The sequence below is a fragment of the Microplitis mediator genome, chromosome 1 (genome assembly GCF_029852145.1).
Source record: "Microplitis mediator isolate UGA2020A chromosome 1, iyMicMedi2.1, whole genome shotgun sequence".
In the NCBI taxonomy this organism is placed as follows: Eukaryota; Metazoa; Arthropoda; class Insecta; order Hymenoptera; family Braconidae; genus Microplitis; species Microplitis mediator.
Window position 1 is genome coordinate 9,037,607 of NC_079969.1, and position 26,355 is coordinate 9,063,961.

General features: G+C 25.8%; 1 protein-coding gene across 5 annotated transcripts in view; it reads left to right on the plus strand.

Moving 5' to 3' along the window:
• LOC130676968 (fasciclin-1) overlaps nt 1–26,355 on the plus strand; it is a 202,253-nt gene extending 175,898 nt beyond the window's left edge. For 2 of the 5 annotated variants that reach the window (XM_057483482.1, XM_057483507.1), the window contains exons 7-14: nt 1,038–1,198; nt 10,453–10,695; nt 10,870–10,899; nt 16,739–16,953; nt 20,304–20,466; nt 20,563–20,707; nt 21,055–21,108; nt 26,061–26,355. In XM_057483482.1, the coding sequence (XP_057339465.1) occupies nt 1,038–1,198; nt 10,453–10,695; nt 10,870–10,899; nt 16,739–16,953; nt 20,304–20,466; nt 20,563–20,707; nt 21,055–21,108; nt 26,061–26,248 (1,199 nt within the window). In that variant the 3' untranslated portion in view covers nt 26,249–26,355. The remainder of the gene's footprint in view (nt 1–1,037; nt 1,199–10,452; nt 10,696–10,869; nt 10,900–16,738; nt 16,954–20,303; nt 20,467–20,562; nt 20,708–21,054; nt 21,109–26,060) is intronic. The other 3 variants (XM_057483489.1, XM_057483495.1, XM_057483500.1) reach the window with 3 other exon arrangements.

Consider the following 26,355-nt stretch of genomic DNA (forward strand, 5'->3'; position numbering starts at 1 on the left):
AATTTAACTACATCGATTAAGAAATCAATTTTTAAATTCGAGATATTAATCGATTTTTTAAATTCCGTATTTCGATTTAAATTTTCAAAATATCAATCGATAAATTTCAATAAATCGATTTAATTTCAATGAATCGGTGTAAAGATTTTTATATTTGCTATCTCGATTTAATAAAATTCAAGAAATTAATTGAGAAATTTTAATGAATCGATTCAAACTTCGATATATCGATTTAAAAGTCTCGACATTAATAAGTCGATGTTTATTAAATAGATTAATAAATTTAATTACATTAGTTTTAAAAATCAATACACTAATTTTTAAATTCGAGATATTAATCGATTTATCGATTTATTAAATTCCATACCTCGATTTTAAATTTCTAGATATCAATTGATAAATTTACATAAGTCTATTAATCGATTTCACTAAATCGATTAATAGTAATATAATTCAAGATATTAATCGACTGATTTTCATAAATCGATTTAAAATTCGATACATCGATTGAAAAATTGTGATATTAATGAATCGATTTTATTAAATAAATTAATAAATTCAACTACATCGATTTAAAAATCAATATATCAATTTTAAATTCGAGATATCAATCGATTAATCGATTTATTAAATTCCATACCTCGATTTTAAATTTCTGCATATCAATTGATAAATTTACATAAGTCTATTAATCGATTTCACTAAATCGATTAATAGTAATACAATTCAAGATATTAATTGACTGATTTTCATAAATCGATTTAAAATTCGATACATCGATTGAAAAATTGTGATAGTAATAAATTGATTTTATTAAATAAATTAATAAATTCAACTACATCGATTTAAAAATTAATACACTAATTTTTAAATTTGAGATATTAATCGATTAATCGATTTATTAAATTCTATATCTCGATTTTAAATTTCTAGATTTCAATTAAAAAATTTTAATGAATCGATATATCGATTACCAAATTCGATATCTCGATTCAAAATTTTTTTTTTTTCTCAAAATTAAACAAATTTTTTTTCAGTATACGTTAAATCAAACACTCTCGTCGGCGACGCGACTCATCCAACGGGAGTGGTCCTCGCTGAAATAGTAAAAGCCAACATTCCCGTTAAAAATGGAGTTGTCCATTTGATCCAGCGGCCGCTGATGGTCGTCGATACGACGGTTCAACAGTTTCTCGCGGTTAGTACTTTCAATTATCATCTACTCATTACATCAAATAATTTATTCATTAACTAACCAGCCAACTAATTAATCGATCAATCGACCCTCAATTATACATCAGTACTATCAATTTTAAATCAACTCACATGTACAGTCGACCCTTTTTTTTTATTTTGTACCAAATAAACAACAATAACTTTAAATACTCAACAAAATGCAACATTCGCTGCATTACTGCACCGCCTCTGTACTTTATTACACTTATATATATTTATATATATATAATTGTAATTATCTGCAGCAAAATATAAATAAATGTCTGCATCTTTCGCTAGTAAAATGTATACTATCTACTTTCTTTTCTTCACGTCACTGATTATTTAAATTAAAAAAAAAGTCGATTAAAAAAAAAAAAATAAGCTAGAGTAAATTTAATTAATTGACCAATTAATTAATTAATGAGCTAGTTGCTTAAAAAAAAAGTTATTTAGATAAATTTGTAATTATAATAGAAAAAAAAAAAAAAATATTAAAAGAAAAATCACGAATAATTTTTTTTCAAATTTTTAATTGCATTAAAAATATATCGTATGCAGAATAAAAAATACCTGGGAGAATTTTAGTATATAATTAAGTATATATATTTATATATATATATATATTAGTGTTTGTATAAAGAAAACTCCCGGAGGCATTAGTCATTTTCTAAAAGTCACTCTTCTTTACTCAACAAGGTAACTTTAAATGTCTTTAACGGTTCCCACGCGAGACGACGGTACACTAGTAAAACCCCTGGAGCAAACTGTCCGCTTTTTAGTGGACTTTTTTCAGTTTATAAATACATCGGGGAGTTGTGAGCGAGTTAGTTTTATGATCTTTTAGAAATTAATAGTAAAAATAAAAATCTTTTTAAAATGAGGTTGGAAGCTTTAAAGAAGAATGAAGAAATTTTTTTTTATTATAAAAATATAAGTTGGGTATAGATGAGGATGTTTGTCGTTTTATTTCATGGGGTTGTGGTGATTAAATTTCTTTTTATGTTTAAGTTGGTAGGAAATTTAATGCCCTTTAAAATGAGTACCAACAAGGGGTAGTTATTTTAATTTTGTCAAAAGTTGTATATATATATTTCTGGCATATATATTTTTGCAATGTGAAAATAAGTATGGCTTGTTGGTACTCGTTTGAAAGGGCATTCAATTCTGGGTTAATATATGAGGTTTTGAAATACGAGTCTGATGAATTCAATGATTTATGGAGTTCAAATTCGGATCCAGATTTTTTTTTTGATAAAATAAATAAAATATTTGTGATTTTTCTTAATAAAGGTATGAATACATATTCATCTTATCATTTCATCAATATCAGGGATTAAATTTCAAAAAATAAATTAGAGGAAAGTCTAGTCTAGAAAAAAAAAATAATTTTCAATATTTATTTTATTAATAATAAAACTTTATACCCGATAAATCAAAATTATGGTCAAACTATCACAGATACGACAAAAGTGGTCATGTACATTTATGTAAATAATTAAATTTCCTACAAAAATGGTCTCTGCAAATTTTATCCTAAATCCAATACTTTAAATGTTATAAATTTTTAAACAAAATATGTGACTTCCGATCCACTATCACACAATCAGTTTCAAAATTTAAAATTAAAATTACCGCTAAACTTTTACAGCTACAAAAAAATCACATCAGATCAACTTTGTAGTAAATTTAATTCTCTACAAAAATGGTATCTACTAATTTTATCCTAAATCCCATAATTTAGGCGCTGGAAATTTTAATTCATTGTAAAATTTGATATAATCGCTGATTATCAATTTTCGAATTTAAAAATATATTTTTATTATTTATAATAAAAATGATTAGCGATAAAAAATTTAATTAACTTCATACTTTGAATATTTTGATAAAAATTATCAAATAAATTCTAGACTAGAGTTTCTCTTAACTTTAAAAAAATATTCATATGCAAATTCGCGTTTTTTAAAAAAAAAGTTACGGAGTGAAAAAAAAATTTACAAAAAAATTACACAACTCTATACACTACAACATATATATATATATATAAATATATATAAAAGTAAAATCGCTGTAGGGCGGGTTTCATGAATTTATATTAGCGCCATGCGTCACAAACTAAAATGTACTTATATATATATAGTAATAGTCTCAGTACATTTTGATGTACATATAGTCACATATTATTCACTAAAAGAACAAAGAAAAAAATTGAAAAAAAAGTAAACATGAGATAATAAGCCTTCCGTTCCAACGTAATCGTAACAATGAATAAATAAGTGTGTGTCCGGTTGACAACTTTATTTATATTTTTTTTACGGATACCATAATAATAAAAATAAAAGAAAAGAAGGAAATAGGATACTGAAAAAAAAAGGAAAAAATTCAACGTCACAATTTGTTTTTTTTTTTTCTGTTTTCTGTTCGCTTCTTGTATGTTACGGATCGAACCTCGAACCCTCATTCTGGTTTCTCTGGTTTCTCTGAGCGCAGTCCTTCAAGGTAATTTTTTTTCATCACATTCATCATTTTTTTAATCATTTTATTTAATCTTAATTAATTATTAATATGAAATTCTTTTTTTTTTATCATTTAGAAAACAAAATTTGTGCGTCCGTAATTAGACTCGGGATCATTATTTTAGGGAATTAATAAATTTTGATAAAAGTCATTGGTTGTAAATTCAAATTTATGAAATTTTAAGTAAAATTATTGTATTAAAAATTTTTTTACTTCATATCACGAAAAAAAATTTAAGCAAAAATTACTATGGAGAATCCGAAACCACTAATCGGATCTGATAACTTTAACTTTTGACAAAAGTAAAAAAATTACTATTCTACAAGTAACATTTGCTATCATAAATTAAAAATTACTAAGCGTTTGTACTTTTACTTATGGAATAGTAATCTATATTATTAAGAGAATAAGGAAAATTTTGTTCCCGCCATATCTATATGATAGAATTAGTTAATGTTGATGAAATTGGTATCGTTAGATAGGTCGACTTGAATTTGTGCCTTTTCATAGTTTAAACTCTCTTAATTACCGAGTATTGAAATAAATAGATTTATCTATATCATTCAAATTACATTTAAATTACGCGGGAAAAAGACGATCGTATTTATTTTCTTTAAATAAATTTATACTTTAATTATTCTGTCACTAAATATGACTGAATGTCACTGAATATATAACTATATTATTTTTATCGCGTTACTTATTTCAAAATGACAGATTTTTCTACTCCCTTTTGGTTTTAGGAAGCTTCTCAAAGCCAAAAAAGTCTGCATAGAAAAAAAAAAGATTCATTGACACAAAAAATCTTTACTCGCCTAAAGAAAATTTTTACTTAACCCAAGAAATTTTTTGCATTGTGAATTGAAAACAAAAATTTATTAAGAACTAGAAAAAATTAGTTGGTGCAAGGAATTATTTCTTGACCAAAAAAATCTTTTCTCGCCCCAAGACAATTTTTGTATTTAATTGATGATGCATAAAATTTTTTGGTGCAAATTAAAATTTTGTTACGGCAAGAAATCCTTCTTTTTCTGCGTATTCTATAAATTTAGTAGTGATATTTGGGCAGTCACGTAGTAACTGCAGGTTGCTCGTTTTTACTAATGCCAAAAGTAAAAATTATCAGACCCGATTAGTAGTTTTGGATTATTCTCTACATAGTAATTTTATGTCCCGGAATATCGGAACGTTTCGCACGGAACGAAAATAAAATTAAAAAAAAGAAATGAGAAGTAAAAAATCTACTGGATCTAGATTTTTGAAATATTTCGCACGTCAGCCGAAAATTGCAGGGCACCCCGAACTACCCCTTAAGTCACCTTTAGTCAAATTACATAAATTATTTTAATTTTCGTCGCGTGAAAAACGTTCCGATTATTAGGTACATGTAATTTTAAATAAATTCTGTGTACCAATTTCTAAAAAAAAATTTTTAAACAACGATAACTTTTTTTTCCAAATTTTGAGTTTTCATTTATTTTAAATTAATTTTTGCTGATAAAAAAATTATAAAAAAAATTAAATTATCGATTTAAAATTAAGGTTCGTTAAATTTCGAATAAAATTATCACTTCAACAATTTATTTTGCTCGTGAAAAAAATAATGATCTCGAGCCACGGACACACTTTAATCATATAAATTTTCATTTATATTGCTTTATTTTTAATTATTCATTTATTTAAATCAATCAATCGATCATATTATTTACATCTTCAAAACCTATTATTTTTTATACCTGGTTTATCGTTTCCGATATTTTAAATTCATCTCATCCCCAAATAGAAAGTAGAACCCGAATCATCGAAAAACGCGATAATCATTAGAACTGCAATAAATATATTATTTTATTAACTTATTCTGCTTGTTGTTACTTTTTTAATTCTCTGAGTACTGTTTACTGATACTAATTTTTTTTCTTTTTTTTTTTATGATAAATTTTATACTGATGTATTTATATCTATATTTATATATTAATCTACTTGGCTTTGTGTATTGCTTTTAATGTAATTGTACGCATGCTTTCTATTCAATTTTATTCATGTGCATATTACCTCAATACATACACAATACACTATTATATACATTTTATATTATTATTATTATTTAGGGGTGTGTGAATAGTTTGAACTTACGGATTATTCATGTCGAATTTTTTGAATTATTCAAAAATTTACGCATGATTCCAAAATCTTTTTTCGAATGATTAAAATTTTTACCAGAGGTAAATAGAACACAGACATGAATGTACCCAAGAAACTCACTTGGCTTTGTGTGATCTATAAGAAATTAGTAGTGACTAAATTTTTGCCTTAACTTCGGAATGAATGGTTCAAATGTTTAAGATTACAGCAAAAATATTGGACTTATAAAAAAACTTTTCAAACAAAAGTTGTAGGAAATTTTATTTTCTAGAGAAAATGTCTCTTATGATTTTTTTATACGACCAATATTTTCACCGTAATTCTAAAATTGAGATTTGTAATGAATTATTCAAATTTTTGTTAATTATGAAAATCTTAATTTTGAAATTACGGTGAAAATATTGGTCTTATAAAAAAACTTTTCAAACAAAAGTTGTAGGAAATTTATTTTTCCAGAGAAAATGTCTCTTATGGCTTTTTTATACGGCCAATATTTTCACCGTAATTCTAAAATTGAGATTCATAATGAATTATTCAAATTTTTCTTAATTATGAAAATCTTAATTTTGAAATTACGGTGAAAATATTGGTCTTATAAAAAAACTTTTCAAACAAAAGTTGTAGGAAATTTATTTTTATAAAAAAAATGTCCCTTATGGTTTTTTTATACGGCCAATATTTTCACCGTAATTCTAAAATTGAGATTCATAATGAATTATTCAAATTTTTCTTAATTATGAAAATCTTAATTTTAAAATTACGGTGAAAATATTGGTCGCATAAAAAAATCATAAGAGACATTTTCTCTAGAAAATAAAATTTCCAACAACTTTTATTTGAAAAATTTTTTTATACGACCAATATTTCCAATGTAATTCCAAAATTTGACACCATTAATTATTAATTGTTATTTTTAAATAAAAGCGAAAATCCTGGTCCTAAATATTAGTTTTTATGCTGGTTTTTGACATATCGATAAGGCAACAACATGTTGACAAAACGATCATAAATTTATGTAAGCGAAAAAATATCTACTCAAAACACTTGACACAAGTGATGACAAAAAGTAAATTACAAATAGTGGTAAAATAAGTCATTTGAATGACTTTTTAATTGACATAAGACAGGAAAAATAACACAAATATTCTATATCTCCGGAACCAACATTTCCATGTCTTATTCATACCAAAAAAGATGACTGAGACAAGAAAAAAAATTTGCCTTATCCTTTTGAAAGACATCTTAAAGTTTTCTGTGTGTTATTTGGGTCGGAACGACTTAAAATTGTACTAGTTTTTCGAATAATTTAAATTTTTGTCAAAGGTAAATAAAACTTAGACACGATTCTATGAAAAATTTATTTTTGGTTACTTTAAAAAAGCAGCTCTTCATTGAATAAAAATTTAAATATTTGAAAGCTGACGAAAATTTTATCGATTCGAATCGTGTAATTTGAAAAGTTACAAATAATTCAAAAACTTTTGAATAATTATAAAATTTACGAATAACTTGAGAACTTACGAATAATTAGAAAATTTTCTAATAATTCGAAAATTCGAATTATTCGATACGAAATTTAAATCGAATAGATATATTCGAGTTGATTCGATTCGAACTCAATTTGCACATCCCTACTTTTATTATTAAATTATAAAAAAAACGAACAGATGTTTTTATTTATTTAGTGATATTTTATACAGCGGTTTAATCTGCTGTATATACATATATATATTTTATTTGTGCTCAATTTAGTGTGCAATTGACACTCGCTTACACAATTTTAACAGCTTTTTATTTTATTTCCTATTGGTTACATTTTTTTTTATTTTTTTTGTTTACTTGACACTTTATTTATAAACTTTTTTTATTACGGTTTGTGTCTCTTTTAAAATAAATATATATTTGTGCATATATATTAAGGTAAAAATTTTAAGTTTTTCAAAAATTCTAATTAATTGTGAAAATTTTTTTCAACTTATCAAATTTAATTTAATATTCAAAATAAAAATTGAATAATTAAAAAAAAAATAGTAAACTAGAATTGTTTGGCTTAAATTTTAAATACCTTTTGCACACAATTAATATATGTATTTATATATCGACATCTCAGTCATATATATGTGATATTTTATCGTGAGATACTCGATTTATATATACATATTTCTAAAAAAAAATTTTACGTTAAGGAGGGAAAGGGTCTGAGATACAAAAAAAAAGAACATGATTTCGTAATTTTTTTTTTTCAGAGTACGTTTTTTATTAACATTCTTAAAATTTGAGACATTATTAAGCAACATTCAAAGAATATTTTGCCAAATTTTTATAAAAAAATATTAAAGAATGTGCCAGTGGCAGTGGGGAGAGACGAGTCACTTAAAAAAAAAGTCTCCATGCCGTTGGCAGGAAAACTCATGACTGCCTCATCTGAAACCAAAAAACCGAAAAGATTTCTTTAGTACATAAGTTTATCTTGGATTTGAACGAAGGAATAAACAAAATATGAATTTTTGGTAAAGGTGCAATAAAAAAACTCTGATTTTTGCCAAAAATTGCTCTTTTTGTTTAATTAAAAAATAAGTAGTTATTGAAAAAAAAAATCCTTCGTTCAAATCTAAGATAAACTTATGTACTAAAGAAATCTTTTTGGTTATTTTATTTCAGATGAGGCAGTCATGAGTTATCCTGCCTACGGCATGGAGACTTTTTTTTAAGTGACTCGTCTCTCCCCACTACCACTGGCACAATTTTCAATATTTTTTTATGAAAATTTAGCAGAATATTCTTGGATTGATGCTTAATAATGTCACAAATTTTATGAATTTTAATAAAGAAGGTACTCTGAAAAAAAAAATTACAAAAATATATATGGAAGATCGGAACGTTTTCCGTGTAACGAAAATGGAAAAAAAATTGATGTAATTCGACTTGAAGGCGCAATTCCGTTTGAAGGTGGCCTAAGGTTTTCGGCTGACATATCAGCAACTATATGCGAAATATTTTGGAAATGTAGTCATCCAGTAGATTTATTACTGTGCATGTTTTTTTTTTTTTGCCCAAAAAACGTTCCAAACTTCAGGTAAATAAAATGATGCTCTTTTTATTGTATTTCAGACCCGTTTCCCTCCTGAAAGACTAGCAAATTTAAAAATATGAATGCCAATGCATGTTTGAATGTTGCATGAATTGCACCTAGTAACCATATAACATACAATCAACATCAACTAATTTTATTAAAATTTTAATAATAAATTCACAAATATCATTTAATTGTCATTAATCATTTATCAGTAAAAACATATATTAATTAAGTACCCATTTAAATAAAATACTGAATCAACTTTTTATATTAACAGTCCATATGTTCATCGACAATAATTACATTCATATCAAATAATAAAAATAAAGATCATGATAATAACAAATACTATTTTTAATTGACTTAAAAAATTTGACAGTATATTTACTCATTTAATATTGAGGTATGATGTTCCCGTAATTGTTAAAAAAAAATATGACTTTTTTCTATTTAATTATAATAGTTAACCTGTGTTTATATATATAATATATATTGTATGTATTGTAAATTTATAATTTTAAAAAATTAATTTTATTAACTAATTAATAAATTTATTTGTTCAATTTTTTTTTGTGGGCTTTGCATGTCTCTATTGGACTACTGCATGTCGTATAGGGCATCGTAAGTACTTTAATTACAAAAAAAAACCCTCGAGGAAGTTTACAAAAAAAAATATAAAATTAACTTTTTATTGAAACATTTGCTCTCTATTTTATTTTAAATAATTCCGTAGTAAAAAATTATACGTATACTAAAATCATTTTTATTAATTAAAAGTTTTTAATTATTATTTTACATTAAGAAGATATTCAGGACGACCCACCCGCGAATACTCGATTAATGTTCTGTTAATTACTGTTGTAATACTGGTAGTAAAAATAAAATTATTGACGGGTTTAAACAAATTCTAATTCTCTTTTATAATTAATTTTAATTTTTTTTTCTCTACTGGTTCTAGTTTTCGTTTATTATTATAAATTTATATTATTTAATATGTAGTTTGATAGGAAATCTAATGCCCTTTAAAATGAGTACCAACAAGCCATATTTATTTTTTAAAAATACATATGTTATTTTATGCATATATATAATATATGTATATTTTTAACATATATAAAAATAAGTATGTCTTGTTGGTACTCAATGTAAAGGGCATCGAATTCTCTATTGATTTAGACAAAAAAAAATTTTTTTTTAAAAATTATTTTGAAAATTTTTTTTCCAAAATTTCAAAAAAAATTTTTTTTTTTTTAGAAGCATAGATAATTAAATGCCCTTTCAAATGAATACTGACAAGCTATATTTATTTATATTAATTTCCAAGATATATACTACATATTTATGTATATTAATTATCACATATGTATGTCTTGTAAAAAAATAAAAATAAGAATGTCATGTTGGTACTCGTTTGAAAGGGCATTCAATTTCCTATAGGTCTAGCATGAAATAATAACGATGTGACGGTAAGGTTATTAATTATTGTTATTTATAAAAAATAGGACAAAGAAGATGGTCCAGTATACAAATTCTACCAAGCGATCCGTGATTACGGTGATGATTTCATGGATATAATAACACGTTTACAAGATATTACCCTATTTGCACCAAGTAATGCTGCGTGGGATGAAGAAGGTGTGAAACATATTCTTCAAGACAAAAAAAGATTCAAAGATATACTTAATTTGCATTACGTACGTGAGAAACTTCCGCTCGATAAAATTAAACAGAAGAGCTTGAATCAGGTAAATAAATTTTCTACTCTTTAATTAATTGTTAAGATTAACACACACTGTATACAAAATCTTTCTATTTTATTCTATTTTTTTTTTTTTTTATTTAAATTTTTTTATTGAAAAAAAAAAAATTAATTTTATGAAATGTAAAACACAAATTTTCTTTTTTTATTTTGTCTTAAGATGCCACTCGATGGAAAGGGATTTTATGGGGTAAAATATTTAATTTAAAAAAAAAACAAAAAATTTAGTTATGTATTTTTTTTTTAGAACCTTTAAATTCAAAATAATTTTTTTATGCATGTTTTTAATGTAAATTTATTAATAGCAATAGAATAGAATAAAATTAGAAATCAAGAGTTAAAAAAATTTTCTTTTAATTTTCAAAAAAAAATTTTTGGTTTTTGAATTTTTAAAAATAAAAATTTATAAAAAATTTAATATTATCTAAAATGCGTACCAACAATCCATATTTATGTTTCATATTACATAAGACATATATATGATGAAAATAAGTATAGCGTCTTGGTACTCATTTCAAAGAACTTTTAATTTTTTATATCTACCATTCAAGAAAAAAATTTTTTATTGACTTTAAAAAAATCTCAATATTTTTAAATTAATCAGTGGTTTCAAAAATTTTTTTTTTCATACCAATTGATCAGAAATCGGATGTCCTTTAAAATAAGTACCAACAACCCATAAGCATTTCCACAATTATACACACATATTTATATAAACATAAAAATATACATATATATATCTTCGACACTACAAAAAATAAATAAAGTGTGTGGGTACTCATTCAAAAGGGCGTTAAATTTTCCATTTCAACGGACAAAATATTTTTCAGTTCATACACAAGTTTAAATTATTTCTGCATGGACACATACATTGACATTTATATAAAAATCGCTATTATTCAGATTAATAAAAAAATATGTAGTAATAATGTTAAAATAAGGGTATAGTAGAAAAGGCGTAATGGAATGACAGAATAAAAAAAATAAGAATCTAAAGACGCTTCAGAGCGATTTAACTTGAAATTTATCTGGTGTGCGATGTAGTGAATTAAAAGGCGAGGAAGTGCCAACCGAGTTTGAAATGCTTTGAGAATCTCTATTAGAGTTACACTTATATATAAATATATAAGAAATCATTCAGATGAATAATCTTTGACATTCAATCGAAATTTTTATCATCATTCAATCGGTTCGTTTTACATTTTATTATCTATCTATTACTACTCTCATATATTTTATAATTTTTTTATATTATTATTTCATTAATAAATTAAATTTTTTCGGTGAAAAGATTATCAAATTTATTAAATATACGTATATATATTATTATATATGTAAATATTTAAATTATCCGAATATATGAAGTATTTTTTATTTTTTCAAATTTTCGAGGTTTAAAAAAATAGAATTATTTTTTTACACTCGTTTACTCTCAAACTTTTTGATGAAATAAATAAATGTCATATGTATAAAAAAAAATTATTTATGTGGACTGAGGAGGAAATTTGTTTGATGTAAAAAATTTGTAAAACCACAAAAAAAAATGTGATGGTTTATTATCAGATTCGGTTGAATAGTATTAGTGACGGGCTCTAAAATATTTAGCTTGAATTTGATGCATTTATCTATTAGAGAGGCCTCCTTGTAAGGTAAACTTATTACCTCGCCTTCTCTATACTCATTGATGTTGACGTCTTGTAATAAATTTTTAAGTGTTGCTGAATATCTTATAAGATCTGAATTTAATTTATGAATTTTTGAGTCGTTGGTACGTAAAGTTAATATCGGCATCTATAATCAGAGTTTACAAATCAAATAAAAGGGACCGAAATTCCTGACGCTGTACTTTTAATCAGAATAATCGTATCGAGTTCAAAATAATATCATTTCAAATTTTGAATCTCTACTTTAATCTTCTGGATAATTTAATCCCATATGATATCTTGCCAAGATACAGACAAAAAAAAAAATTTTGTAAAAATCATTTAATTTTAACTTTTAATTTTAAGCTGTAGCATAAAAAAATGGGGAATTAAAATTAATTAGACTCATCGGTAAGCCCGTAGTTTGAGTTTTATAACGAACAGCTCACCGGCTTCGTACGATTATTTATTATCGTCACGATAATTTTTAGGGAAATTCGTGCTTTCAGATTCGCCGTAAAATAAAACCCCAATTAATAATTCTATGTAAATAAAAAAAGACATTAAGTAAATCTCAAAAAACAAGCTTCCGGTATATTTTATCTTTATGCAGCTAAAAAATTTAATTTCAAATAATTTTCGACTTCCAAGAAATGTCAATATTTAATTTAGCGATTCCGCGAGTTTGTTTCGTAAAAATAAATTTTAATGAACTTTTTTAGTTTTTTGTTGTGGTAACCCACTGAGGAAGTGAATACCTAAAGCTCTTATTCTGTAATTTTTTAAAATTATTCTACGAGAATATTAGACTGAAATACCAAAAGCTCAATTATAAAAACGAGCAACCTTTAGTCACTACGTGACTGCCTAAATATCACTATTAAATTTATAAAATACGCAGAAAAGAGGATATCTTGCCGCAAAAATTTTAATTTGCACTAAGAAATTTTATGCATTATCAATTAAATACAAAAATTGTCTTGGGGCGAGAAAATATTTTTTTGGTCAAGAAATCATTCCTTGCACCGAGTAATTTTTTCTAGTTCTAAATAAATTTTTGTTTTCAATTCACAATGCAAAAAATTTCTTGGATTAAGTAAAAATTTTCTTTAGGTGAGTAAAGATTTTTTGTGTCAATGAATCCTTTTTTTTTCTATGCACTTTTTTAGCTTTGAGAAGCTTCCTAAAACCTAAAGGGAGTATAAAAATCAGTCATTTTGGAATAAGTAACGCGATATAAATAATATAGCTATATATTCAGTGACATTCAGTCATATTTAGTGACAGAATAATTAAAGTATTAATTTATTTAAAGAAAATAAATACGATCGTCTTTTTTCCCGCGTAATTTAAACGTAATTCGAATGATATAGATAAATCTATTTATCTCAATATTTGGCAATTAAAAAGAGTTCAAAGTATGAAAAGGCACAAATTCAAGTCAAGACCTATCTAATGATACCAATTTCAATAACATTAACTAATTCTATCATATAGATATGGCGGGAACAACATTTTCCTTATTCTCTTAATAATATAGATTGAAGCCCAAAAATATAAATCAACTCAACTTTATATTTTTTATCAACTATTTCATTTATCGTCATCAACAAACGATGCTTGTAATACTTTCCATAAAGTACCAGTGGTGAATAAATGAATAGAATAATAATAATAATTAATAACTCAGTACGCACTGTCCATATTAAATTTAATATTAATACAACGTTTAGACCTATCGATTATTGAAATAAATAAATATTTTCACGTCCCCATATGCAGTAATTTAACTACATCGTTATCGATTAAATAATAACAATAATCTATAGTTACACTCCACCGATACCGACGATACACTGTACAGGCAATTCCTTATTAATTCAACAGTTAATATTATTATGCCATCGATTAATATGTTATCATTATCAATAATTAATAATATTGATTATGGCAATAATAGCAATGATGATAATAATAAACATAATAAATTAATGGGTAGTAGTTTTGTTTGTTTAGTATATTCAGTAGACTACCGGACTAACGAGCTTATAATTAGCCCATTAATTTACTGAAAATCTAATCGGTTATGCCAATGTCTATTTTAGCTTTTATACATTATCGACAAGTACATTTATCAATTTATATTATTTGCTTGCCACTAAAAGATGAAACCTTTGAATTTATATCAATTTTAATTCCCGATTTTTTCAGCCTGAAAAATATTTTTTTAAAAACGGGAACATTTTCTACGAATTTCAGTAAAATATTTCTAAGCGAAAGTAAATAATCGTCCTCTTTCTGGGTAAATCTCGTAACTGCAAAATGATAAATTTTTCAAAAATCGGTCAAAACATATATTCTGTTATACGTGTGTTAATGGAAATATTAACATTCAAAAGTCTCTCGAACATTCTGTTGTAATTATTAAAATTTGAAGCTTTCTTTACGCAGTAGCAGTACTAAAGAATGTTTTTCACTCATAATTTAAATTAAGAAAAAAAAAGTAGTTACGAGGTTTGCCCAGAAAGGGGGCGTAATATCAATCTGTGATTGTCTCTTAAATAAGTACGAGTTTTTTCAATGATTTGATAATTATTGTGAAAAAACTTCGAGTAAAAAATTCTACAATTTTTTTTTTTTACAATCAATCAAAATCAGGACACGATTTTTTGAAAGAAATTGATTTTTAAATGCAAATAACTAAAGAGCGTATCGGAATTTCGAAAAATGTTTCAGAGATAATTTGTAGGAAATGAAATTGTCTACAAAAAAGATCTCATGACATTTTGTTATAAGTCTAATAGTTTCGCCAAAAAAGTCAAATAATATTGAAATTTATTGTACTGTAAACTTTAACTTGAAAAAACTTATGAACGAGTAAATTTATCGAAAAATGATAAGAGACCTTTTTTGTAGAGCGTTCGATTTTCTATAAAATCATGTGTTGGTCTATTCGATCTATTGATCTGTTAACGAGTTAAAAAAACTCAAAGCTTGAAAGAGAAATTTTCCTGTGTTATTTAAATAGAAATCGAATTTTTCTAGATCGTAATCGTGATAAAATTTTTTTTTCTTAAACGAAAATTTTTCTTTTGTGTAGAAAAAATGTTGCTCTGATAAATACAGTATATATACGTGTATACGATTCGAAACGAAAATTCAGTTCAAATTTTTATTTTATTTGTAAAAAATTTTTCTTTTAATATTTCCAGTAAATTTCAAATTATTAAGATTTTTATTAATTCAAAAATTTGAATTTTAAATCGGGTATTAATTTTGGATTCGATACGAATAATTCGGAAATTCGAATTATTCGCCCACAATATATATAAACATTTATTTATATTTATATGCATAAATAAGATTTGAAATAAAATTTTTAAAAAACTCGATAGATTATTCAGACTCAAGTTATAGCTTTTGTAATTTCGTTAACTTTTTTTTTGCGTTAAAGGTATTCTCTAGTGTCAATTCACATAAAAATTTTCAGATACATTTATTTATCTCGACATTTTATCGTTACATTTCTACTCGTAGTCGTACCGAGACTGTCGCGCATCATTCTCGACTTTATAACCAGAAAAATCTTTGAAATATAAATATATATCTTCACATTTTATATATATATATATATATATATATATATATATATATATATATATTTATTTATCTCGCCATGAAAAACTACGCTTAATTTTTATTTATTTTTTAAATTAAATAAATAAAAACAAATAATTCATCTTTCGTTAAAGATTTCTTAGAATTTTTTTTCAAATTTTTAATGAAAACTTTGACTCCCTGATCTCATTCTGCGTTAAATGAGTACCCACATCACTATATTTCAAATAAATTAAAAATTTTGAAAAAAAATTTGGAAAATTAAAACTTTCGAAATTGTATTGATGTGGGTACTCATTTAACTTGAAATTATATCAGAAATGTCCTTCGATATATTTTTTTTTTCAACCATTTGCTAAAAAAAAATTCAATTTCAACTTTTTTTCATTAAATTCCAAGTATCAAATTTTGTAAATGAAAAAAATTGAATTTTCAATACGTTTTCCTTTCAAACTAACTGATTTCCGTTAGTATGAGTACCCACATGCTCATACAAAGTTTTCAAAAAATGAATTTAATTTTCAAAAAAAAAATTTTACCCCCAAAACCATCATTGCGGGTACTCGTTCTACGTGGAATCACATTAGCAATCAGACCCTAGTATAATAGTATTAAAAAAATGTGACTACAGCCCGAAAAATGAATTTCTAATTTTTATTCCATTAAATTGAACGCATGATTTATTTATCAAATACTGCATGTAAATAAAATAAATAAGTATGACTAGTATTTAATAAATAAAATAAATGAATTGTAATTAAATTAAAGGTACCAACAGCAGCATCATGGAAAAGTTTGTACTTTAATGTAGCCGAAGGTTCAAATGGCAGCCAAATGGTTACAGTCGAAGGCGGGGGTGTTAACGCAACAGTAATTACAGCAAACATTGCAGCCACCAATGGAATTATCCATATTATCGATCGCGTACTTGGGATTCCTTATACAACTGTACTAGATAAATTACGCACCGATCCAATGCTCAAGTAAGTTCTCACAAACTTATTCAACCACTTATTCAATTAAATTTGAATTAAAAGAAAAAAAAAATAAATAAATAATGAATCAATATCTGTTGAGTACTGAGTACATCGTAAGTACCAAGAAGACTCTTAAGTTTACCCGGATTCAATAATTGGATTTTATAATAATAAATAATCCGATTCAGTTTTTATTTATAATTCTTTAATCTTCTTTACTATAAGAACTCTTTTTTATTCGAATATATGACAACCTTGGGTAAAATGAAAAATAATTTTTATTTAAAAAAAAAAAATGCTCCGTATGGAATCGAACCGACGACTTTAGTTTAATAAATTTTAATAATTTTAGTGATAACTCGAAAACTAGTGATCCGATTTTTATGAACCATAATTCATTTTTTTCGAGGTTTTATTGATGTGCAAAATGCAATTATCAAAATTAAAAAATTTTTATTTTCAAAAAAAAAAAACAAAATTGGAAAATCCAAAGATGTAAAACTCTTTTGCTCACTCAAAAAGTGATCAATAGATGACGCTCTTATATGCAAAAAAGGGTTCCATGACAACTGATCCCCGACAAGTAATCACACGATAATTGATCCCACAGATAACTGATCCCACTGACAAATTTATAAAATAATTAATTTATAATTAATTACTATGACATGAGTAATTAAAATTCACTGTTGTAAATATAAAAAGTTAAATTATGTAAATTAGTTGTTGATAAAAATCAATTGACGATCAATTGTTGATGGAATCAAATGCCGGTGGGATCAATTTGTAGGGATCACTTATCATGGTATAAAATTGTTGGGATCAGTTGACGGCACACCGCAAAAAAGTAATAAAAAAAAAAAGGCGTAAGACTTTAGGGCTCTCGAACTTGATCACTGGGCAGGCGTGGGTTCGAATCCCAGCGATTGCCGAAAGAATTTTTCACATAAAACGTGTGAGGTCTTTCGGCCCTGGGGTTTATCCCGTCGCTGACTTTGGAATTTTACTAGTTTAAAAATGAATTTGAATTGATTTGAAAATTGAATTTGACAAAGCGACCGGATGTGGGATTACCTGAGGCCTAATAATATATATACACCTTGTAAAAAAAAAAAAATTTTTTTAACACAAAGTGTGATGTCTTTCGGACTTGAGATTTATCCTGTCGCCGACTTTTGAATTTGATATGATTTAAAGCGAATTTAATTAGGTTTAAAAATTGAATGTGAATTTTAATTTGAATTTGAATTTGAATTTGATTAAGTTGGCCGGACATGGGATTACCCGAGATCTAATAATATTTATATATAAAAATAATAATAATGATAAAAAAATGGCAGCAAAATTTTTTCAAGCATTGCCAGTTTTAAGTTTTTGTTAATTATAAATTATAATTAAACCAAAAGGATTTGGATAGTAATTTTCAAAAGGGTTCTTCTTTTTAAGAATTCAAGTGTAATAAAAAATAAAATGATACTGAAACTAGCCAACGTTTAATAATTTTTGGATTTTTTTTTAAACAATAAATTATAAAAAAAAAAATATTTGAAAAAATTGCACCTGTAGTTTTTAAAATTTTCTACATCTGCATATTTATATTTTTAATTTTTTTTTTTTTCAATTATTATTTTTAAAAAAAGTTTTAAAAGTGAGTTTGTATTATTCATTAATAAATCTTTCAAATGGTACGAATTTTTTTCTATTTGATCATATTTTAATAAGTGTAAATATAACTTTCACGTGAATTAATCAGCTGAGACCGAGTAAAAGCGTTAGCAGAACACATCTCATTGCTTCGCAATTGAGTTGTGCAAAAAAAAAAAAAAATAATAATAATAATTAAAGTAAAAATGAAAAAAATATTTCAAATTTTTATTTTCTATTAAAGTCGACGAATCAACGGGAAATTGTTCACTTTGACTGTTTAAGTACATAGACACTCAAAGGATAGAATGTTGAGCGATGATGATGGTAGATAGTAAAAGATAAAATAATAAAAAAAATAACAAGTTATAAAAGAAGAAGATGGGAAAAAATAAAAAAGATAAGGCAGTGAACGAATGGAAGTGTTAAAAGAGGGTGAAAGGTATTTAATATTGTCTTTCTATTCAATTCAAAAAATGCCTTCCAGCTATTTTCTATACAAGAAATAATGAAAAATTTATGTAATAAAATATAATTTCCTTTCTTTTTAAATAAAATTTATCTTTCATAATATTAATATTAATTCTGATAAATATTTCTTATATAACTGATACATTTGATGACCGGTGATTTTCAATGTCGCCATCTTTTAAATTATCTGATTTCCGTTTGTTTGAGTACCCACATGCCTATGGTCTGATAACTGAATTCATTACTGGGTAAAATGGGTCGTGGAAAAAAGTGGGTAATTATATCGATGTGGGTACTCATTTAACGCAGAATTGTATCAGGAAAAATGTATCAATAATTATTTATATAAAAATTGAAACGAGCAAACTATGAAGCCAATTGTTACTTTTTTTATAGAAAATAAAAATATTAAATGAGGCAAGAAAATCTTTTTAAAAATAAATAAAAATAATGTATTGTATAGAAGCAAATTGGTTTGAGTCGAGAATAAAGCTTGAATGCAAATTGGCTATTTTCTCTAGCACGTCGTCTACTTCCATACACTTTTGTAGAGACTTCTCACATTCCCTCGTCTTTTTAAACGGGCAAGTTTAAAACCAGTAGGTTTCCTGTCTTTTTTTTTTATTTGCCCAGTCAGAGTAATAAGAGTACGTGCAATTACCAACGGCTTAATAGTCCGTACCCTTGAGCTTATACTTTTTTTTCAAAATTTTTTTTTTAACGTCTCTTTCAATCGAATCATGTTTGAATTTTATTTTTACCATTAAACGTTCAATTAAACTTTTTATCACAAAAAAAAATAGTTAACTAAAGTAGAATTTTGATTTTTTTTTTCAGTCGAAAATTTTATTTTAAACAAAAATTTACGATACTTATACAATCACAAAATTCCGCGTAAAATGAAATAAAGTCATTGCAATATAATTTATTTATTTTATTAATTAATTACTTTTCATTTTATGTTCACTTGATTAAAATATATCGATGTGGGTACTCATGTTACTCGCAAAAGTATTCTACGTTGAAAAATATTTAAAAAAAAAAAAAAAAAAAAAAAAAAAAAAAAATTTACAAAAAAATTTTTGAATTTTTTTGTAAATCCAAACATAGCCAAGTGGGTACTCAAACTACAGGAAATAGTGTCACAAATACAACTGCTCTACTAATTCCGCCCTAATATCAGACTCCATGTAATAAAATCTAATAATCATCACATCCATTATTAAAAAAAATTTTTCCAGTTCCACATACATGCTGGGTCAACAACGTGGCTTCAACGACCGTCTTAGTGAGCCAAGGAAACGTTACACCTACTTCGTACCTCGTGATTCAGCATGGGAGAAGGCCAAAAACATCTACCCATCAGCTTACAAAAAAATATTCATGAAGGAATTCAATTATCACGTAAGTACTCATACATTTTCCTTTAAATTTTCTCAAACAATCATCACTTTTCATATCGTAAAAAATTTTAAATAAAAAAATTTATTTATTCAACAGACAAAACAAATATTAGAGCGGCATTTAGTTGAAGCGAGCCAAGCATACACTATGGCTGATTTGAAAAAGTTAACAGGCAATGAATCGGTAATGTTGTCACCAATTAGAGATCAATTGAAATTACGTGTCAGGGAATACGATGGAAGTGAGTAGTTTTTTTTTATTTCTCTATCCTTAACATTTATGTCATTTGATATTTTTCCTGTCACTATTATTTTTATCTTCATTCTTGAATTTTTTTTTTAGACACTTTACTTTTATCTATAACATTTAGACTTTTTTTTTTACACTCAAGTACTATCAGCTTGAGATTTTTCTTACTTTTCTATCATAAAAACCAACGACTATTATATATATATTCTAAAGTTTGAGTTTCGTATTAGAAAAAAAAAAAAAAAAAATAGAAAAATTTTTATGTTTTAATTTTTCAACCGCGTTCAATTTATTTATAATAATATTTAAAATTATAATTACTATTAAATTAAAATATAGACGATCAGAAGTATGACGAAAATGCAATTCATCTGCCTAGTAATAATAACTATGGTGAGTGTTATTTACCAGGGGATAAAAGATTTTCACTTTTATAAATTATTTAAATTATTTTTATTTTTTTGGTTAAATTTTTGCTTAAATGCATTCAAATTGCGTCATGCTTTTTTATTCTAAGGTCGTATGGTAGCGAAATTTGAATTTGTGTAGTCATTGAAATTTAAATGAACATTCAAAATGGCTGACAATATTTTTTTAGTGACTTAAAAAAATATATTAAATTTTTTAATTGTTTGAAAAAAATAAATAATTTTAATTAATGAATAATCATTTAAATTCACTATCTATTTATAAGTAAAAAAATTTATATTATTTCAAAATCGAGTATTTATTATTCAAACTCGTTATTAAAATAACCAAGTGGACAATCAAAATGGCCGACGAAATTCTTTTAGTGTCCCGGAAAAAAATGTTCAGACATGACCATACCTGTTCATGTTTGATCATCCCTGATGTCAGATACGATCATGCCTGTTCATGTATGATCATCCCTGATGTCAGATACGATCATGTCTGATCATGCCTGATGTCAGGTACGATCATACCTGTTCATGTACGATCAGGCATGAAATTAGACATAATTATGCCTGTTCATGTATGATTATGCCTGATGTCAAATATGATCATGCCTGTTCATGCGTGACCAAGTCCGATCATTTTCCATGTCTGATCATGCCTGATGTCAAATATGATCATGCCTGATATCAAATATGATCATGCCTGATGTCAAATATGATCATGCCTGATGTCAAATATGATCATGCCTGATGTCAGATACGATCATGCCTGTTCATGTATGATCAGACATGAAATTAGACATAATCATGCCTGTTCATGTATGATCATCCCTCATATCAGATACGATCATGTCTGATCATGCCCGATGTCAAATATAATCATGCCTGATGTCGGATACGATCATGCCTGTTCATGTATGATCAGACATGAAATTAGACATAATCATGCCTGTTCATGTATGATCACGTCTGATGTCAGATACGATCATGTCTGATCATGCCCGATGTCAAATATAATCATGCCTGATGTCGGATACGATCATGCCTGTTCATGTATGATCAGGCATGAAATTAGATATAATCATGCCTGTTCATGTATGATCACGTCTGATGTCAGATACGATTATGTCTGTTCATGCGTGATCAAGCTCGGTCATTTTTCATGTCTGATCAGGCCTGATAATTTTTTCCCGGGGTCATAAAAAAATAATTAAATGATTTAAAAATAAATAAATTCAATCATTGATTGCTAATTTAAATTTACTTTTTATTAACGGAAAAATAAAATTTCATTTAAAAACTACATTTTTATTATTAAAGCACAATATTAAAGTACCCAAGTAAACATCCAAAATGGCCGACAAAACTTTTTTACCAGCTCAGAAAAATAAATAAAAATTTTTAATCATTTAAAAGTTATAAATAAATTCAATTACCGGAGTCATTTAAATTCACTATTTATTTATAAGAAATCAAATTAATGTTATTTAAAAATCATATAATTCTAATTAAAATATGGTATCAAAATAGCCAAGTGGATAATCAAAATGGCCGACACAATTTTTTTAACGGCTTAAAATAAAACAAAATATACATATGTATATATTCTCTTGCTACCATAATACCTTAATAAATTAAGTAGATAGAATCATCATATATTTTGATTATATAAAAATGCACAAAATATTAAATCAAATTTTATTTAATTTATCAATTAATTTATTTTAATTAAATGTATAAATTTTAATTCCTTGTAATTTATAGGGCAGTAAATATAATAATAAAAAACTCATATAAATATATATATATGACGTGCTTTTAACACATTCGATCGTTATCCTAAAAGGACATGAGCCATAAAATGGGTATTTATCGTCTCATAAATTTATATCTTTACTCATATAATAAATTTATAACATATCGGCATTTATATTGCGCAATAATATTAATAATACTTAAATATATATATTAATCTGAGTATTAAAAACAATTCGATTCATTACTTTATATTTTTGATTGCTAAAGAAAAAATAAAAATCAATTTTTATCTTACGCGCGTAAATTTTGAGGCGCGAGTTTCAAAAATTAAATTTCAAATTTTGTAACTCAAGATTTTTTTAAATTAAATTCAAAAAAAAATTTCAAAAATTTTACATTTTCCGTTAAAAATTTTCAGTACAAAAATTTTTTCTTCCATTTCCGGTCACGAAAAGTCATTAAAAAAAAATCTTAGGATATGAATCAAAATTTTTCAAAAGCTGTACGATTATTTTTACCAAACTTACGAGCAGTAAAAAATATTTGAATTTAAAAAAATAAATTATTTTATCCGGTAATTTTATCCCGCGTAGTTTGCTTATATAGTTATTGGATATGTAACGACCGATTTATTGAAAAAGTAATAAAATAGCGACCTCTATACGTCTGCATTAATTTAAACTTTTTCTCAGTCGTCGGTGGGTTTTATTTTTTATTTTCTTTACTCTCTTTGTCAACTCCTGGGAATTCAAAAGTTTTTTTTTTTTTTTTATAATACTCAAAACTACTTTTATACTACTTGCGTAAACTTTTCTTCATATATATATATTTTTTTTTTATGTATCAAAGTAATAAATTCTAAATAAGATGACATCGAATAGACCGGAGGATTATTTCATAACGATTATTTTTTTTTATCAAAAAAAAATTTTTATTGGATTGTAAATTTATTTTTTCATCATTTATTGCGAACATGAGCTTTGATGCTTCTTGAAAAAAAAAATTTTCTTCTTATGAAAGCATTTTACTAACGTCAAATATTTGAATCAAAATTCAAAATCTCTGGTTTAGTCTTCTAATCTTTAAATTCGAATTCCTGAAGAAACTATTGATAATTCAGTAAAAATGGTCATTATCAAATATATAGGAAATTTTATTCTCTATAAAAAAGTTTCTGATAAATTTTACTGTAAGTCTAATGGTTTAGGTGCTAGAAATTTTTGAATAATTCTGAATTTATTATAAAAAATCTGAACTCGTGTCTTGTGAATTGTAAATTTGAATTCTGGCAAAACTATTAGCGATACAGTAAAAATTATCAGAGTAAGATTTTTTGAGAATTTAATTTTCGACAAAAAAGGTCCTGAGCTATTTTAACGTAAGTTTAATAGTTTACACTGTAAAAAATCGGGAGTAAATTCGGAATGAATACGGATTTTATTTTAATCCGCATTCACTCCAGATTTAATGCGCGTTCACTCCTCAAATTTTTTACACTGTATTTACTAGATAAATTTTAAGTACACGAAAAATAATTTTTTTAATGACAAGTTGGTCGAAAGCAACTTGTATTAAATTCAACAATATGAATAGAATAACATATATGTATTTTATCAAGAATCTTCCGTCCCTTTATAATCTAATAAACTGTTGTACGTTGAATAACTAGATACTGTTAAGTGATATCTCGTACTAGTAATAAGCAGTCTATAGCAAGTATACATTGAGTTATACTGATGAGTCTGATATGTACACTAAGACGAAATTGCTTTAGTCAAAATGAAATACTTGAACAGTCACTAACACATTCAGCAATTCATTCAATAAGAATAGGACATGTATACTATTTTCGAAGAGAAAGATTATCGATAAAATACATGCATGTTATTCTATTCATATTGTTGTATTTAATACGTATTGCTTCTGACCAACTTGGCATTAAAAAAATAATTTTTTTCTCATATATTATAATCATGGTCGTTAAAATTATCAAATCATGCCCCAGCGGATCCGAATTACGGTAATTTGCGACAAATTATGGTAATTTTCTGTAAGATACTGTAATTTACGGCATGCTACAGCAGTAAATTGCCATCATTCGCGGCCTTCTTACCGTAATTTACGGTATTCAAAAGAATTATGACAGAATATGGTATTTTACGGTGAAATGCCGCAATGTTACCGCGAATTTGCGCTAAGATACCGCAATTTTACCGTACAATCCCGTAAGATTGCCGCAAATTTACGATGAATTTACCACAACTTTACCGTAACTCGCCGAGAAATACGGTATTTTACCGTAATTTTTCCAAATACCGTAATTCAGATCCACCAGGTTATTAAAAATAGAAAATAACTTTTTTTTTTCAAAATTGTAAGTTTTGTAATTTTGCACACCTCAAACGCGAAGCGGAAATGTAATGCCCTATTTAAGTAAAATGCTTCCAAAGTGTGAAAACAATAATCATTTTATTGTTTATGATTTCTTAAAAATTTAAATTATTTAATTTATGACTTTCACTTTAAATTTTATTTATGCAAGCTTGATTTGACCGCTTGAAAATAAATAATAAAAAATAATAAATGCACACCTCAAACTCTTTACATTACAGATAAAATAACAATTTAAATAATCTACTGTAATAAAAAAATTTATTCACCAATTATTTAAATCATCCAATAAGGATTTCGAGCTGCAAACGAGTTAATTAAAATTAATACCCTGTTTTGAATAGAGAATTAAATGCCCTTTCAAACGAGTACCAACAAGCCATACTTATTTTCATAAATTACAAAGATATACATATACTTCAATTTCTGCATACAAAATATATATTCATCATTAACATTAATAAAAATAAGTATGCCTTGTTGGTACTCGTTTGAAAGGGCTTTTAATTCTCTACAATTCTACAAAGAGTAAAAATTTTTTTGCCAAGTGCACACGACTTTACTATTAACTCCCGCCATTTTGAATATTTTATACGAGAGCATTATTGCCATTAACCAGTTCCCAGTCTATGAAAATTTGTTTAAATTCAACTCAAAGTATAATTTAAAGACCCCATAAATTTTTGTGATATTACGCACCCCCACTTCCGGTGTGCATTTATTATTAATCATGTTAATAAATAAAATATCTGAATGATTAATGATTAATAATTTTTATAGGCTATCAAATAGAATGGATGGGCAAATGGATACGAGTATTCCGTCCAGATGTCGCTTGCACTAATGGAATAATTCACGTTATCGATGACGTTCTATTAATGCCCGAAGATGTCACCGTAAGCGGCGCCTCTCTATTAACAATCACTCCTCATATTTTAACAATAATTATTGCCAAATGGTTTTTATAAATTCATTTTTCAATGAATTAACAGAAAAAAAACTAACACTCACCAATTAATTAATCAATCAATTAATGAATTAATTAATTAATGAAAAAAATTTCTTATGGTCTACT